Genomic DNA, 19,730 nt, shown 5'->3' on the forward strand with positions numbered 1-19,730 from the left:
TTACTAAATAATTTGGATGCTAAAAAGTCTCCTGATTCTGATGGCATCTCTCAAGTGTCCTCATATATTGTACACCAGAGTTGACACTTGTTGTCAACTCTGGTGAACAATATATGAAGACACTTATATATATGTACAATATATATGATTGTAGAGACAATATTATTCCATATTGTCTCTACAATCATTATACATAGTCGTACTTATGATAATGGGTAGAAGCAATCGCATATCCAGCCTATTCCTAAAAAGGGAGATAGAAGTCAATCAGAAAGTCATCAATAGCCAACTTTTCCACTAACTAGAGGGCCACCAAAATCAACAGCTGACCTCTTAGACTACATTATCTACTGCTAAGACATATAGTATGGAAAGGGTCAAAGAAACTTGTGGTGTCACTTTTGACATTGTCAGCTTTTGTTGATGTCTGACATCAAGGCCTGCTAAACAAACTGCCATCCTGTGGTCTACTGGCCATCCTCTGTAACTGGGTTGCCAGTTTCCTCTCTGGTAGTTCACTGCATATCATGGTCGATGGCTTTCTCTCATCAAGCTTCACCATCATCTACCAGTTGATATCTATGTCTCCAAGATCATCTCTGTAACACCCTGACCTACAGCAACAACCAAATGTATATTTTGACTTACTGGCTTTGATCTCACACCAGACTTCTTCAAATGAACAGCCACCATCCTGCCTATCTTGTATTCTTTTTGGCTGCAATTCATTCACCATCATCAGCAATATCCCTCCTCCATCCTATGTTTATTTTTTATCTTCCCTGAAAATACTGGCCCCCTTCACATTCTATCCGTGTGACTACATCATCTGCTGTAAGCCAAATCTCACTAATGCCTACAACTTTTGGCAAGGTTGTAGTAACAAATGCCAGAAACTCCTCTTGTTCCTGATACTTCAGGCATATATGAAACTGCAGCATTCCTTTAGGTCCCACCCACCTTTACTTCCTGAATTGACTACCCTATTCAATATTTTTGCTTAAATGTTAAAGTGCACCAGAATGTGTACTTTCTGGTGTAGAATGTGTACTAAAACCATTTAGATGCAGTCCATCAGCATTATACTAATCCTTCTTTCCGTCTAATACAGACCACAGATCCACAAATACTGTATCATTCCTTTTGCCAAACCTACGTATTGATTCATTTGCTACCAATTACCATCCTCCTCCTCCTCAGTTCATCTCTATTATAACGTGGCATGAGACTTACCTTCTCGCTCTTCAATTGGTAAGGACTTCCCACAAAAAATGGAAGGTCCTTACCAAATTTCTTTGGAAATTGACTTGTGACATTTGGAAATGTATCAAGTCAGAAACTCATATAGTAAATGTTTTTAGCAAAAGTTTTACAACTTAGGCGAACCAGTATGAGTCACTCCTGCATACAGCATAGTTAAATGCAGAAAGCACAGTTGACATAAAATCTGTCATGTTCCTAAAGTAAATAAGTGTTTTAGAAAGCATTTCACATCTGAAATTAGTGCAAATAATATCATTTCAATTTCCCAAACTTTTGTTTTGTGATTTTATTGCATAAAATCTTTGCATTCATTATCACGTATTTTAGTAAGGTAGTTAACATAAATTTTATTCCCACAGAACTATAGGAGATATTCAGTTTGGATGATGTGGGATTAGGGAGGATAGCTGTATATACAGGGACTATCTATGCAAATTATCCAAATAAGCTACAAAGGTGGAAAAGAGAATGGATAAGTGAGTTTACTATTCTCAGTATAAGGGTTTTAACTTTGGGATTCACAGATTAGAAGCTATATAATGTATACTTTGAAACGCTACTGCAGGAAGAGCAGGAAACACAGTATCTTGGAACAATGATGGATATAAACCTGAAAATTCAGGAACATATTCCAAAGATGGTAAAAAAAAAAATCAGAGGATTTCTGATTTGCAATACCAAAGAGGACACTGATCAGCAGAGATAAAGTGGTAGTGGTTTCCTTAAAACCACTTTAAGGCCAATCTGACCACGGTCAGACTATATCTGGACTACCAAAATTTAGATTTTGGTAGTCCAGATTTGGAGGGAATGAATTTGGAGGGAATGAAAAGACTTAGTTTTGGTCTCTTTATGGCTGATTTTCATGCCAAATTTCTTACAGCTGTTATTCAATTTAGTTAGAGAATCCTGGAGACTTGCACTAGATGTGTTTTGGAATACAATGTCATCTGCATAAAGCAAAGAGCTAAGTCTGACATCTCCAATTTTGATATCAGGTTGAATACCCCCTTTCCTTTATAATGTGATCCATATAGATGATAAATAGGAGTGATTTTACATCAAACCATCCTCCTGTATTTCTTTCAATTCTATTTGCTGACTTAAAATAGAATTTAAAACTTAAATATACAATATGCATTGTTCTGTATAATGCTCCATTCACCCTATACAACTGAAGTATCTTGAAAAGTTTTCTCTGGGTACCTTGCTGTATGCCTTTTCTAGATCTACAAAACTTAAGTACAGATACTTGACAACTCCCACAATTTCTCAACTATTTGTCTCAAAGTGAAATTCTGATCTTGACAAACCTCTATTTGGTTCGAATCCAAATTGTTCTCCTCCAAATTTCTCTTCCACAATCTTTATCAACTTCTTTTCAAATGCTTGCATAAATCTTACTGGAACACTTAGTAGAGAAATTCCTCTGTAATTCTCATCATCATCATCATCATCATCATCATCAAATTCCTGCCATGTACCCTCAAGGGGTGTACAGGATATGACAGTACTACATGAAAAAATTACATCATTACTAACTTCCTATCTACAATTTTCCTCCAAATCAGTCTGTTACTTGTCAAGACTCCAACATTATCAGATCTTATATTTCTATCGTCTAAGGCACTTTGTACCGTATCAATCCACCTATATCTTGGTCTTCCTCTGGGTCGTTTTCCTGCCAACCTGGCAGAGAACACTTGTTTTACTAATCTTTCCTCTCCCATTCTATTTAAGTGACCATACCATCTGAGATTAGCTCTGCTAACGCATTCCTGGATGCTGACAATGTCAAGTTCTTTCCTAATATCCTCATTTTTAATATGATATTGTTATTGATGCCATCTGTTCACGCCTCTAATCTTTCTCAGGACTCTCATATCTACGGTCTCTAGTCTTTGGTCAAGTGTTTTACTTCTGACCCAGCTCTCAGATCCATAAGTTAAAATTGTTTTGAACACAGTCTTGTATACAGCTAATTTAGTGTTCCGACTAATTTCTTTCTTATTCCATATGAATTTATTCAATTGACTTCCCACGATACCAGCTTTGCTGATTCTGTTGTCTATTTCTATATTTAGTTTACCATCTTCAGTAAAAATTGTGCCTAAGTAGCTGAAATGTTTTACTTGTTCCACAGGTTCTCCATTCACAACACAGTTGACATTTTCAATTATTCTGCCTATTTTCATTGTCTTTGTCTTTTTATTGCTCACCTTCATACCATATCTATTACAACAGCTATTCAATTTAGTCAGAATCTTGCAGACTTGTAACGGATTTATTTAGAAGTATAACATCATCCGCATAAAGCAAAGAGCTGACATTAACAGCTCCAATTTTGATATCAGGTTTAATACCACATTCCTTCATAATGTGATCCATATAGATAATGAATAACAGAGGGGATAATGTACATCCTTGTCTCACACCAGATTTAACATTAAACCATCTTCTTGTACTTCCTTCAATTCTAACTGCTGAATCACAACTCAAATAAAGACTAAGTATTGCTTGATATAATGCCCCAATGACACCATATAACTGCAGCGTATTGAATAGCTTCTCTCTTGGCACCTTGTCATATGCCTTTTCCAAATCGACAAAACTTAAATACAGATCTTTGTTATATTCCCATGCTTTCTCGACTATTTGTCGTAAAGTGAAGATCTGATCCTGACAGCCTCTATTTGGCCTGAATCCAGCTTGTTCTTCGCCAAGCTTTTCTTCCACAATTCTTCTCAACCGTTTCTCAAGTATACTTGCATAGATCTTGCCAGGAACACTCAGTAGGGAAATACCTCTGTAATTCTCACATTCAGTTTTATTTCCCTTTTTATATATGGGTACTATGAGAGCTCTACTCCAATCATCGGGAATTCGTCCCTCTGTCCAGGCTTTCTGAACTATGCAGTGCAGCCACTGTAAGACTCTTATACCACCATACTTTAGCATTTCTGGTCGAATATCATCTACTCCTGCTGCCTTTCCACATTTCAAGCCTTTGATGGCTTTTTCTACTTCAAGTATGGATATGTATTCCTGACTGCATGACTGGTCAGTGTTTTTTATCACTGTGCTGTCATCACTGCTTGTTTCATTTAGCAGTTTTTCAAAGTAATTACTCCATACTTCAAGGATATCTTTTTCTCCTGTTTTCATTTCACCTTTATCATCTCTAATTCCTTTTACAGCACTCTTTCCTCCATTCCTAAGCTTCTTCAACAACCTCCAGAATATTTTGCCACCTTCTTGATATTTATTTTCTATATTCTTGCCAAAGTCCTCCCATGACTTTTGTTTAGCTAGTTTTACACACTGTTTAGCTTTCTTACATTTGTCTCTGTATTCTGTAAGAGTAAAAGCTGACTTATTTGACAGGAACTTTTGATATGCTTTCTTCTTTTCCTTCACTGCCTCTTTAACTTCCTGTGTCCACCAGGGAGTTCTAATTTTTCTATCCTTGCAGACAACCTCACCACATGCCTCTCTGGCAGAATCAATCAATGTTTCCTTCAGAGTTTGCCACTGAATCTCCAAGGTTTGATTCCTGTTCTCAAACTCTTTCTTTTCTTTTCAATAATATTTCTGTATTTTAGTCTACAGTTCACATCTGAGAGCTGCTCAACTTTTATTCGTTTTAAAACTTTCTTACATGTTATTCTTTTCAATATGAAATTCAATTTTATCCTGCTCAAGACTAAATAGTGATCACTTCCAATTTCAAATCCTCTGTACACTCTGGTGTCCTGCACCAGGGAGAAAACATCACTATCAACAATAACATAGTCAATGAGACTTTTTTTATTCCTAGCCTCTTCTCTCCATGTGAATTTGTGCACATTTTTATGTTGGAACATGGTGTTAGTAATAACCAGTCCATGTCCTGAGCAGAAATCCAACAGATATTTGCCATTATTATTAGCTTTGCTCTTTTCTCCAAATTTTCCCAAAATATTTTTGTATGTCTCACAATCATTTCCTACTCTACTATTTAGATCCCCAACAAGGACCAACTTTTTCTTTTTCATTGTGTCAGTTGCTTTTTCTAAAGCCTCAAAAAAATTCCTCCACTTCTACCTTAGTAGAACCTTCTGTGGGACCATAGGCACAAATAAGTCTCATTGTCCAGTTCCCCATTCTCATATTTGCCCACATTACTCTACTTGAGACTGACTGCCATTCAAGAAGATTAGCCTCGTATTTTGTGTTGAATACTATGGCTACTCCTTCTTTTCCTTGATTGTCATTGCCTGAATATAACATTTTGTATTTATTGCTCAGAAAGATCTCACCAGTTTTGGTCTTTTTTGTTTCAGTCACCCCTATTATGTCGATCTGGTACTTATCTAATTCCTCAGCTAGCTCCATTTCTTTGCCATTCAGGCTTCTTACGTTGATAGTACCGATCTTTAACTCTGGTGATGTTGAGTTGGGGTTTGTTTTCAGATTTGTTCCAGTAGCTGACTTTTCGCTGTTCACCCTGGTTCCCTGGCGAAAACAACGGGGGCCTTGTTTAACCGGGCGACGCCCCAGCCGGCATGAAATTTTGTCATGTTGTACCATCATTTTTTATTTTGGTTTAACCAATAAGAATACAATTTGGTCGGCTAAATCCCAAATTGCCAGCCCATCCTCGTTCGTTCAGTATCAAAGTAGATACCCAACAGGGTGCACCACGAGAAGGTGAGGATTGGACATTAGGTCAGAAGCCCTGGTCGGTTCTCCGCATTGTTTTATTATCTCACATTGTTTTATTTATAGATGGGTAATATGAGAGTTCTACTCCAATCTTTGGTAATTCTACCTTCTGAATTATGCAGTGTAAATTATGGAGGGGTATAAAAATTTATATACCTTCATATATTTAAGCATTTCTGGTCGATTATCATCTACTCCAGCCTGCAGCTGCCTTTCTACATTTCAAGTTTTTGATGGCTTTCTTTACCTCAAGTATTGATATGTACTCCTCTTGAAAATTTTCTGGTATGATTCTATCACTGCTTGGTTCATTTAACAGTCATTCAAAGTAATTACACCAGACACCTAGGATATCCTTATCTTCAGTTTTCATGTGATCTTTATCATCTTTGATTCCATTACAGTACTATTTCCTCCATTTCTAAGCTTCTTCAATAGTCTCCAGATCATTTTGCCACCCTCCTAATATTTATTTTCAATATTCTTACCAAAGTCTATAAATGACTTTTGTTTAGCTGCTTTTACACACAGCTTGGCTCTCTTACATTTTTTTCTGTATTCTTTTATGGCATCTTCTGACTTATTCATTAGAAACTTTTGATTTTGCTTTCTTCTTTTCTAAAACTGGTTCTATTAACTTCTTGTGTCCATCATGGTGTTCTTATTTTTCTATTCTTGCAGAAAACTTCACCATATACCTACTTAGCTGAATCAAGGTGTTCTTTAGAGTTTGCAACTGAGATTCCATGCTCTGGTTCTTGTTTTCAATTTGTATCTTTTTTCTTCAATAATGTTTGCATAGTCGAGTCTACAATTTACCTGTAAAAGCTACTCAACTTTTCCTGCTTAGTACTAAGTGATGGTCACTTCCAATTTCAAATCATCTGTACACTCTTGTATCCAGAACCAGCATAAGGATATCATTATCAATAATGACATAGTCAATGAGGCTGTCTTATTTCTTTTATCTTCTCTCCATGTGAACTTGTGCACATCTTTATATTGAAACATGGTGTCAGCAATGACAAGTTGGTGTCCTGAGCAGAAGTCCAGCAAATACTTAGCACTGTTATTAGCTTTGCCCTTTTCTCCAAATTTTCTCAAAATGTTCCTATATGCCAGGTGGAATTAATTTCCTATTCTGCTGTTCAGATCTCCAACAAGATCACCACTTTTTCCATTTTCTTCATGTCAGCTGCCTGTTCTAATGACTCAAAAATTCCTCAACTTCTTCCTTAGACGAACCTTCTGTGGGTCTATAGGAACAAATAAGTTTCATTGTCCATTTCTCCATTTTGAAGTTTGCCCATATAACTCTACTTGAAATTGTCTTCAATTAAGAAGTTTATCTCCTTGTTTGGTGTTGAATGCTATCGTTACTCCTCCCTTTCCTTGATCATTATTGTCTGAAAATAACATCCTATACTTATTATTGAGTAAGATCTCACCTGTTTTTGTCATCTTTGTCCCAGTAATGCCAATTATGCCCATGTGTTACTTTTTCAATTCTTCTGCAAGTTAGATTTCCTTTCCATTAATACTCCTTATATTGATGGTTCTATCTTCAGTTCTTCTGATGTCGGTTTCATTCTTCTTCTTTTTCTAGGTGTTGAGCTGGAGCTTGTTCCAGTAGTTGACTTTTCACTGTTGATCTGGGTTCCCTGAGAAATAAAGCAGGGTCCTTGTTTAACCAGCGAAGTCCCAGCTGGCATGATATTTCACCATGTTGTACCTCATATGCATTTGGGGTTTAAGCCAATAGAGAGTAAATTTGGATAGCTAAGTCTCAAATTGCCAGACCATCCTCGTTCATTCAATATGGAGTAGATACCTACTAACAGAGTGCACCATGTGAAGGTGAGGACTTGATATTAGGTCAGAATATCCAGTCAGTTCTCTGCATTATTGAAAGGTGATGTGAGGGTCTCCTCTCAATTATTTGGGTTTGACTCTTAAGCGACCCCATTCCCAGTTCTCCATAAAATGAAAAATTCCATCTACTGAAAAACTGTATACCTCTTTCAGAAGTTTGTAAGTCTCAATCATATCACCCATCTTTCTCCTGTTTGCTAGTGTCTGAAGTCTACAAATTCTCAATCTGTCTTCATAATCTGTACTCCACAATCCTGATATCATTTTTGACAATCTCTCCTTTGCACTCTCTGTGCTGTATCAGAATCACCAAGGAAACCAGGAGTCCATATCTGTACACAACAGTCCAAGTGAGGGCTTATCATTGCCTTGTAAAGAGGCAAAATGACTTCTTTATCTTTACATGTCAAGGTTTGTTTCTGCACTGCCATCATTCTCTGAATTGCATGTACAATTTTTGCTATATGATCTTGAACTCCTCATCATCTAGCCTCATCAGTTCTTCAAGCATAATCCCACCAATATAATATGAGATTGGATATCTAATCACACCAAACTGCATGTCTTTGCATTTATTTAAATGCAAATAAATACATTTATTTAAATGTTTATTCAAATCTTTCTGCAAGTACTGCATATCAGCAGCATTCCTGATTACTCTATCTATCTTTGCATCATCAGCAAATAGCTGTATGTCACCTGTCAAAACCTTCCCAATGTGTTTAATGCACAAATTGAATAACAGTGGACCAAGGACTACCCCTTGAAGCACACCACTGGTTATCTTGAATCTTACAGTTTCACCCTCCCCCATATACCATTTTTTGATATCTGCCAGTCAGCCATCCTCTTATCCATACTAATAGTTTATAATCCAATCCCATATTCTCCAATTTTGCAATAGTATCCCATGCTGCATTCTGTTAAAAGCCTCAGCAAAATCCAAGTAAACCCGCGCTGTTCATTGCAAAGTAGAGATTCAGTGTCAACCCATTTCATTCTTTCTTTTATTTGCAGCATATCAATAGAATTCTTGTGGGTTGTCTTTAGCTTGCAAAGCCAGTTTCTTTTCATACTCAGACTAGCTATCCACATAATGCTTGTGACTCTTCTGGCCTGCTGCTTATAATTATCATAACTGACATCATCCTTATTCATACAATATTATTTCCATATCATCTTTTTCTTATGAATCTCTTGCTTAATTAGATTACACATCCATTTCACTCCTAATCTATTTATTCTTCAAACTCTAGGGACACATTTTGATATCACATCATTTAATAAATGTTTTTTAAATACTTCCCATGCACTGTTGATATCTTTCCCATCCAATAACTGATACCATGGCATAGAACCCAGCATACCCCTTAGGTGGTCATAATTTCCTGCTTTGTAGTTCAGCATGTAACCTTTTCTGAATGTAACATTCATAAATTAGTCACTGTCACCAACTGGAGGCAGCATAGTTATGTCTTTAAATTAAACCCTCTCTGACACTATAATCAGATCTAGCACTCTTTAACCTCGAGTTCCTTCTGTCACATGCTGTTTGAGGAAGTTGTCTTCAACAGCTCAATAAATTCAGTTTGTTTCGTTCTTCTCATGCAATTTCATAGCTACCCAATCAATGTTCGGGTAATTAAAGTTCTCTATTAGGATTACATAAGTAAAAGACCTAGTAAAAGAATCCATCAACAAATAAATGGATTCCCATCCTATTTATTTGTTGATGCATTTCTCCATCACTAGCAACCAATCCATCAGATCATTTATTATAATAAATGTGATTTGAACAGTTTTTTATTTTCCTTGCAAAGTTCCAATATATGGTTTGTCATTATGCTTATAGTTACACATTGTTGTTCCATTTTAGGGAACAATTGATGTTAAACTGCATTACTTACTTTCACCATGTTGGAGGTTTAATGGAGTATAAAGTGCACTAGGAAAGGATTAAAAACTATTTTAATTCTTCCAATGTTTTTCTCAGTCAGAAAGACATCTTCATGTAATGATATGTATTCCTGATTGTATATCATATTATCTGACACTGTTCTTTCACTGTCAGTCTGGTTGGCCAAGAGGATAGAATACTGTCTTTCAACCAAAAACAACAAAATTACATAATAACCACAGTAATAAACTATAATGAAAGTATAAATATATCAAACTGAAAATACCAGTACATCATCAGTGTGTAGAAACAACATGTAAATCAAAGAAGAAAGAATACAAGGTAGATACCACAATTTTTTTTAACCATTGAACCCACAGGCTACAGTCATAGAAATACGGCAAGGAAGGCAACAGGAAATCACCTTGCGTCATCTCCCTAGTAATCAGCTGCAACCGTCTCAAAGAGAGGAAGCCACAGGATCAGATTAGATATATATTAGGGGCGAATATTCCGGGTGTGCTAGGTGTGTGGTGCACATCTATGGAATATCAATATCACCGATATTATATTTATCATTGATTCCCATTAAAGACTTCCCTAATTATTTCCTGACTTCATATGTTTCCTAAAATTAAACACAATATACTAATGTTTCATGAAGAGGACACTTTTCAACATGTAAACATTGCATCACATTCACATTTAACAGCCCGGGTGTGTGTGTGTGTGTGTGTGTGTGTGTGTGTGTGTGTGTGTGTGTGTGTGTGTGTGTGTGTGTGTTCAAAATACATACACCTCTGATCAGATGTACAGCTAGTGCAACAGATCAAATTCTTAGCATTCCATCAGTTTTAAACTACCTAGAAATCAGTGGCTATTAATTGGTTATTGTGTCGACCAATCCAACTAAATGTTGTCATTTGTCATAAGGTGCTGTTTTTGTTTTCTGAATTTCATCTGTTTTGTAGGTGTGAAGTGTGAACTGATGTGGTAGGCAAGTTTTTATATATGCTATAGACAAGATTTTAATATATAATTTTCCATAAATGTATAACTTTTTGATCATATTTGGAATGGGAAACAATGTTGATGGTCTAATGAATGTCCCATTTTCTGCCAAACTTTTGCAGATTGCATGACCAGTCAATGGAGGTAAGCCTTGTCCTCTACTTCCAAATTTACTGAGCAAGCACAAAGATACAAAAACTGAGTACATGAGACACTTCTCTATTTCACAATACAATGCAGTAGTATGATTAAATGGATGTGAAGTGCACTCAAGACATTTTTGATCATCTTGTTTATTATTCTTCAGAGAGAAAGGCATTTGGAATAAGCATGGATAATCTAACCTTAATGATTTAACAGCAGCAGTGCAAAAACATGACCTCTCCCTATCACGTATTCCATCATTTTTAAATCTTAAAATGCTTGGAAGGGGTGCTTAAGGGTCAAAGCTGTATAACTGAGAGGAGACCTCCATATAGCCTTTAAAGGAATGCAGAGAACCGACCAGGGCTTCTGACCTAATGACCAAACCTCACCTTCTCGTGGTGCACCCTGTTGGGTATCTACTTTGAAACTCAACGAACGAGGATGGGCTGGCAATTTGGGATTTAGCTGACCAAATTGTATTCTTATTGGTTAAACCAAAATAAAAAAATGATCGTACAACAAGACAAAATTTCATGCCGGCTGGGGCGTCACCCGGTTAAACAAGGGCCCCCGTTGTTTTCGCCAGGGAACCAGGGCGAACAGCAAAAAGTCAGCTACTGGAACAAATCTGAAAACAAATCCCAACTCAACATCACCAGAGTTAAAGATCAGTACTATCAACGTAAGAAGCCTGAATGGCAAAGAAATGGAGCTAGCTGAGGAATTAGATAAGTACCAGATCGACATAATAGGGGTGACTGAAACAAAAAAGACCAAAACTGGTGAGATCTTTCTGAGCAATAAATACAAAATGTTATATTCAGGCAATGACAATCAAGGAAAAGAAGGAGTAGCCATAGTATTCAACACAAAATACGAGGCTAATCTTCTTGAATGGCAGTCAGTCTCAAGTAGAGTAATGTGGGCAAATATGAGAATGGGGAACTGGACAATGAGACTTATTTGTGCCTATGGTCCCACAGAAGGTTCTACTAGGGTAGAAGTGGAGGAATTTTTTTGAGGCTTTAGAAAAAGCAACTGACACAATGAAAAAGAAAAAGTTGGTCCTTGTTGGGGATCTAAATAGTAGAGTAGGAAATGATTGTGAGACATACAAAAATATTTTGGGAAAATTTGGAGAAAAGAGCAAAGCTAATAATAATGGCAAATATCTGTTGGATTTCTGCTCAGGACATGGACTGGTTATTACTAACACCATGTTCCAACATAAAAATGTGCACAAATTCACATGGAGAGAAGAGGCTAGGAATAAGAAAAGTCTCATTGACTATGTTATTGTTGATAGTGATGTTTTCTCCCTGGTGCAGGACACCAGAGTGTACAGAGGATTTGAAATTGGAAGTGATCACTATTTAGTCTTGAGCAGGATAAAATTGAATTTCATATTGAAAAGAATAACATGTAAGAAAGTTTTAAAGCGAATAAAAGTTGAGCAGCTCTCAGATGTGAACTGTAGACTAAAATACAGAAATATTATTGAAAAGAAAATGAAAGAGTTTGAGAACAGGAATCAAACCTTGGAGATTCAGTGGCAAACTCTGAAGGAAACATTGATTGATTCTGCCAGAGAGGCATGTGGTGAGGTTGTGTACAAGGATAAAAAAATCAGAACTCCCTGGTGGACACAGGAAGTTAAAGAGGCAGTGAAGGAAAAGAAGAAAGCATATCAAGAGTTCCTGGAAAATAAGTCAGCTTTTACTCTTACAGAATACAGAGACAAATGTAAGAAAGCTAAACAGTGTGTAAAACTAGCTAAACAAAAGTCATGGGAGAACTTTGGCAAGAATATAGAAAATAAATATCAAGAAGGTGGCAAAATATTCTGGAGGTTGTTGAAGAAGCTTAGGAATGGAGGAAAGAGTGCTGTAAAAGGAATTAGAGATGATAAAGGTGAAATGAAAACAGGAGAAAAAGATATCCTTGAAGTATGGAGTAATTACTTTGAAAAATTGCTAAATGAAACAAGCAGTGATGACAGCACAGTGATAAAAAACACTGACCAGGCATGCAGTCAGGAATACATATCCATACTTGAAGTAGAAAAAGCCATCAAAGGCTTGAAATGTGGAAAGGCAGCAGGAGTAGATGATATTCGACCAGAAATGCTGAAGTATGGTGGTATAAGACTCTTACAGTGGCTGCACTGCATAGTTCAGAAAGCCTGGACAGAGGGACGAATTCCCGATGATTGGAGTAGAGCTCTCATAGTACCCATATATAAAAAGGGAAATAAAACTGAATGTGAGAATTACAGAGGTATTTCCCTACTGAGTGTTCCTGGCAAGATCTATGCAAGTATACTTGAGAAACGGTTGAGAAGAATTGTGGAAGAAAAGCTTGGTGAAGAACAAGCTGGATTCAGGCCAAATAGAGGCTGTCAGGATCAGATCTTCACTTTACGACAAATAGTCGAGAAAGCATGGGAATATAACAAAGATCTGTATTTAAGTTTTGTCGATTTGGAAAAGGCATATGACAAGGTGCCAAGAGAGAAGCTATTCAATACGCTGCAGTTATATGGTGTCAATGGGGCATTATATCAAGCAATACTTAGTCTTTATTTGAGTTGTGAGTCAGCAGTTAGAATTGAAGGAAGTACAGGAAGATGGTTTAATGTTAAATCTGGTGTGAGACAAGGACGTACATTATCCCCTCTGTTATTCATTATCTATATGGATCACATTATGAAGGAATGTGGTATTAAACCTGATATCAAAATTGGAGATGTTAATGTCAGCTCTTTGCTTTATGCGGATGATGTTATACTTCTAAATAAATCCGCTACAAGTCTGCAAGATTCTCTGACTAAATTGAATAGCTGTTGTAATAGATATATTATGAAGGTGAGCAATAAAAAGACAAAGACAATGAAAATAGGCAGAATCATTGAAAATGTCAACTGTGTTGTGAATGGAGAACCTGTGGAACAAGTAAAACATTTCAGCTACTTAGGCACAATTTTTACTGAAGATGGTAAACTAAATATAGAAATAGACAACAGAATCAGCAAAGCTGGTATCGTGAGAAGTCAATTGAATAAATTCATATGGAATAAGAAAGAAATTAGTCGGAATACTAAATTAGCTGTATACAAGACTGTGTTCAAAACAATTTTAACTTATGGATCTGAGAGCTGGGTCAGAAGTAAAACACTTGACCAAAGACTAGAGACTGCAGATATGAGAGTCCTGAGAAAGATTAGAGGCGTGAACAGATGGCATCAATGACAATATCATATTAAAAACGAGGATATTAGGAAAGAACTTGACATTGTCAGCATCCAGGAATGCGTTAGCAGAGCTAATCTCAGATGGTATGGTCACTTAAATAGAATGGGAGAGGAAAGATCAGCAAAACAAGTGTTCTCCGCCAGGTTGGGAGGAAAACGACCCAGAGGTAGACCAAGATATAGGTGGATTGATACGGTAAAAAGTGCCTTAGACGATAGAAATATAAGATCTGATAATGTTGGAGTCTTGACAAGTAACAGACTGATTTGGAAGAAAATTGTAGATAGGAAGTTAGTAATGATGTAATTTTTTCATGTAGTACTGTCATATCCTGTACACCCCTTGAGGGTACATGGCAGGAATTTGATGATGATGATGATGATGATGAAATGGTGGGAAAACAAAGTATTGATACTCTCATTCACAAACAAAGAAAAATTGAAGTTATCCATCATAATAAACAGATAAAGAAAAATAAAGGCATCTTAAAAAAGATTAATTGATGCTGTATGCTATTTGGCTTAGCAAGAGCTTCCTTTGAGAGGTTATGATGCATCTAAAGATTCAGCTAATCGAGGAAATTATATAGAATTTTTAAATGTACTCAATGAGTAGATCCTCTTTTAGACAGTCATTAAAGGATTCAACAGTATTCCAAAGAACTTCTTCCACAGTTCAAAATGATATCATTAGTGCTATATCTGATGTGGTTAAAGCAGTTATATGGCATGTTAGTTTCACAGCTTGCAGTAGAATTTTATTTCTAAAATTAGCATTTGTTAAGTGTCTGGATAATATCAAATATTTCAAATGCAATTCAAACTGATTTTAAGTTTATATATATATAAATACACGAGGTTGGTCTGAAAAGTCTCGGCCTAACAATGAAAAAACGAATTTATAATTTCAAAATTATTTGTATTTTTCAACATAATCTCCCTTAACACTAATACATTTATCCCAGCAATGCCCCAGCACCGTTATTCCACCCTTGTAGTGGTTCTCAGTAAGATCTGCAAAATACCTCTATACAGCTGCGATCGCCTCTTGATTCGAAGAAAAGCGCTGACCAGCGTAGAAGATTTTTAGTTTTGGGAAGAGACAGAAGTCAGAGGGAGCCAAATCTGGGGAACAGGGTGGATGTTCCAACAATTCATAGTGCAGATCCCTTAATTTTATGATTGCCAAAACACCTTTGTGGGCAGGTGCATTGTCCTGATGAAAGATGATTTTTTTTTTTTCTGCAAACTGAGTCTTTTCTCATGAATTTTTTCATCTAGTCTAGTTAAAAGTTTGGAACAGTATTCCCCGGTTATTGTTTTACCCTTTTCAAGATAATTAATAAACAAAATGCCTTTAGCATCCCAATACACTGATGCCATGATCTTTCCTGCTGATGGAACCGGCTTTGTCTTCTTTGGCACTAAACAGTGGGCTTCTGTCCACTGCTTTGACTGGATTCTGGTGTGTAATGGTGAATTCAAGTCTCATCCATAGTAATAAATCGACACACAAAGTCAGTTTTATTATTGTTAAAATGCTCCAAGCACTGTTCGGAGGTTTTCATGTGAGTGCGTTTTTGATCTGCTGTGAGCAAGCGCGGCACCCATATTGTGCAAAGCTTTTTCGTTTGCAATTCTTCACGCAAAATATATCCTACACATTCTTTTGAAATGCCTATTGTCAAAACAATTTCATGCACTTTGACTCGCTAGTCATGCAATACCATATCATGCACTAGATCAATGATTTCTGGTGTCGTTACATTTTGTGCACATGAAAAAATAGAATGGTTCCAGATGTGAAAACCAAATACGAACAATAAGTTATTTTCAAACAAAACACACACACACACACACACATGTGCATCTCTTAAAGAAAATAGTGAGTCACTAATAAAGCAGAAATTCGAAAATGTCCAAATACATCTGCACATATGGTTATTAGTTAAATTTTATTCGCTGTCACTTTCTGACAGTAGCCACATTGTTTTGTGTGAGACTGGAATTGAATCACTTCCATCACTCGAAACACTTTTGGTTGTCCTGTTCATACTTCAATGGCAAAACGATTTCTTCAGTAAAAGGAACTTAATTAGCACTAATTTCCAATAATTCTGAAGGATGATTTTTTTTATTTTACCATGAACTCTGTAATTAATCATTGAAATCCTATTTTGACTAGATCTTTGTATAATTCTTCATATTGTATCATACATGACTTCAGTTCACGTTTAAACTGTTCAGCTCATTCAGTATTTGGATCATGTGTAAGAATACGGCTTTGCAATTTTACTAGCCATTTGAAGCCCTTCTTTAATTAATTCTGCAGTGAGTAGAATCTATTCTCAATCATCACCATCATTGCTTTTTTCTTTTTCATAGATTCTCAAGGACAGCTTCTATTATTTCGACATCGCTAACAGCCTTGTCAACCATCAATTCTTCAATATCTGCAGACGAAAAATCATCAAATCCTTCCCCGCCAACTGCATGTGCTAATCTGATGATATTGGGATATTCAGTTGTATGCAAAGGTAGAGGTTTTTCTTTTTCACAAATTCTGGCCAAGTAGCTTTCCAGCATGCATTTAAAGTTGATGGTTTCAATTCTGATAACACCAACTTAGCAAGTTTTATGCAATCCAAAATAGAAAATTTCTTCCTCGCATCAATAAAATGTAAATTATCCTTATCTAGTTTATCCAAAATGTATTGAAATGTTCTTCTTATGTAGTAAGTTTTAAAGGTAATGATGACACCCTGGTCTAGTGGTTATATTAAGGATGTTGTATTAGGTAGCAGAAAACAAAATTTCACATTCGGGTGTTCTAAAACAGGATAGACAGGCACATTGTCTATAATCAATAAAACTTTAAAAGTCCAGAATTTTTTTCATCAATTGGCTTTAACTTCTGGAACAAAGCACTGATGCAAGTTTTCATTAAAAACCATTCATTAAAAATTTCTTTTGTAACCCAACTTTTTTTTATTTGCCTTCTAGTGCAATGGTAAACTGTTAAAATCCACACCTTTCATTGCCTGCGTATCCTAGGGATTGATTAATGAGTAATGGTTTTAATATATGATCTCCTAAAGTATTGCTGCAGAATAATAGCATTACATGATCCTTAGCGGCTTTAAAGCCATCAACACTTTATGATGATTTTTCTATAAGTTCTATTCCGCATTTATCATTTCCTAGTAAGGTACATATAATTATAATGGAAATACCCATTTTAACAGAACCAAATTCAAACAGAAATTTTAAAAGTGAGTGCCATTTGAACTGTGTTAAATCACAGTGTAAAAATAGAATTGCTTTTGTTTCCTAAACCGTATTATTTCAAAATCATGTAAAAGAAAGCCATGTAAAAAGAGAATTGGGTGTATATTCATTTTGCTTTTCATAAATTGAGTGCTTTCTGTATGCAACGGCAGTGTTATAAACTGTTGTTACATATTTTCTGGAACTGAACATTTAAAAGTTGATATCAGATCAAATATCTTTAGTTAGCTGCTATGTTTACTGCTGTAATAAACCTGTTTTGTTTGCATGCATTCAGCATAGTCTGCGGTAGCAGAGTGTTTTTCCATTAAGTGTGCCATTTGAGTTGTCTCTAATTACACTAGTTGTTCCTAAATATAGTACACAGATGTTAAATGTCTGCTTACTGTATTTAGTGATAAACAAAGTGACTCGTTTTTATTATTTGTGTTGTATACCATCTGTTGAGGTTGAAAAGTTTTTTAACAGTATAAGGACATTTTTATTCTGGTCTTTGGAAACAAGCTCTCATCACTTGTCTTAGTATCTTCCATAATGCCCAGCACATCTCCTTACAGATGTATAATGCTATGAATTAAGGGAAGGGCCACTACCCAGACCAGTTTCGACCTTTATTTAGGTCTCGTCAGTGGGAGCCAGACCCAGAGGTGGCAATACTAAGGTGGAAGTAATGGAGAAGTCATATTTACCTATACGAGTTGCCAAAGGGTGTTACACCCTATTATTAAAATTCTCTGGATTAGAGATAAGATTAGAGATGGATCTTCCTGAAGTATATATTCAACCTTTACCAAGAGTTGCCTCAGTCCTGAAGATACTTCAGGTGCAAACTCTGTTTGCTTACACATGGATAAAGGATTAAACTAAATTTATTATAGTCTAACCAAGTGGGAAAAAACTTCCAATATCTTTCTCTAAATCCAGAGTAATTTAATAAGGTGAGACACCATTTGGCAACTTGTATAGGTAAATATGACTTCTCTGATTCTAAGGTGGAAGTAATGGAGAAGTCATATTTACCTATACGAGTAAATATGGTCTCGTCAGTGGGAGCCAGACCCAGAGGTGAGTCTGGCTCCCACTGACGAGACCTCAATAAAGGTCAAAACTGGTCTGGGTAGTGGCCCTTCCTTTAATGCATAGCATTATACATGTCCGCAAGGAGATGTGCTTTGCATTATGGGAGATACTAAGACAAGTGATGAGAGCTTAGTCCTCCTTTACCACGAGTTGCTTCAGTCCTGAAGATACTTCAGGTGCAAACTTTGTTCGCTTACACTTGGATAAAGGATTAAACTAAATTTATTATAGTCTAACCAAGTGGGAAAAAACTTCCAACATGTTTGAACCATTACCACCCGTTCGGGATCTCTAGTTTGGATGAACTGAATACCTCAGAAAAATTATCAACACTTTCCACCCTTTCTGCTCTGTACCTCTTGCACTGTACTCATCACACTCCATTCCTCAGAATATTCTTTTTAGCATAATCAAGATAAAACGATCTACAGAAATTAAGTCTTTCAATAAAATGGAATGAAAAAGCTTAACTCATAAAATATACTGCAGTATAACTGTGAAATCTGATCAAGTTTTAAACATAGGCTACAGATCTAGCTATCTTCATATCATAAGCAAGTGATATTATGACTGTTATTACTTACTCCTCATCCATTTCTTGTGGGAAAATTTTACGAGAAAACTCATCACCTAAGATACGAGCCAAACAAAGACCTAATGTAGATGTTACATCTTGATCAAATTCCTGTAAATATATAATTTATGTAATAATAAATTTATGTAATAATAAAGAAGAAATAAAATATAATTACTGAATTATTTCATAAATTCATTGTAAAATTTTTAAAAATCTGCTTTATTCCCACAGGGAGTAGGCGAGGTCAATTTAGATGTCTCTAACTTCTGGAGCCAGAGAGACAGTCAGACTCTGCCAATCAGTCAATCAGAGATTTGTTGACCTTTTATACATGTATAATACAATTAATCTTCATCAATTGTATAATACTTTTGCATATGTTTTAAATCTCATTTATTTTGATATATCTGTTTGAATACAAATGAATTCTTAGCATATTATATCATTGGAAAAATGGTAAAACAGAACACAAAATTATATTGGAAAGTTGCAGTAAATCACAAATCCTTCATAATGAAGGAAAACAATATATGAGTCAAGTAGAGTAACATTCATTATGTATATCTTAATAGCTATCATAATTTACAGAAAATATTATGTGAAATTCAAGAAATATTTACAGAAGTATATTTGTTGTGCCT

General features: G+C 35.8%; 1 protein-coding gene across 2 annotated transcripts in view; it reads right to left on the reverse strand.

The window, feature by feature from the left end:
* IntS3 (integrator complex subunit 3) overlaps window positions 1-19,730 on the reverse strand; it is a 598,644-nt gene that overhangs the window by 197,615 nt on the left and 381,299 nt on the right. For both annotated transcript variants that reach the window (XM_090406089.1, XM_090406090.1), the window contains one exon: window positions 19,097-19,197. In XM_090406089.1, coding sequence (XP_090262215.1) covers window positions 19,097-19,197 — 101 coding nt within the window. The remainder of the gene's footprint in view (window positions 1-19,096; window positions 19,198-19,730) is intronic.

The sequence above is a fragment of the Typopeltis vanoorti genome, chromosome 16 (assembly GCF_054136105.1).
Source record: "Typopeltis vanoorti isolate ZY-2024b chromosome 16, IOZ_Tvanoo_1.0, whole genome shotgun sequence".
Classification (NCBI taxonomy): domain Eukaryota; kingdom Metazoa; phylum Arthropoda; class Arachnida; order Uropygi; family Thelyphonidae; genus Typopeltis; species Typopeltis vanoorti.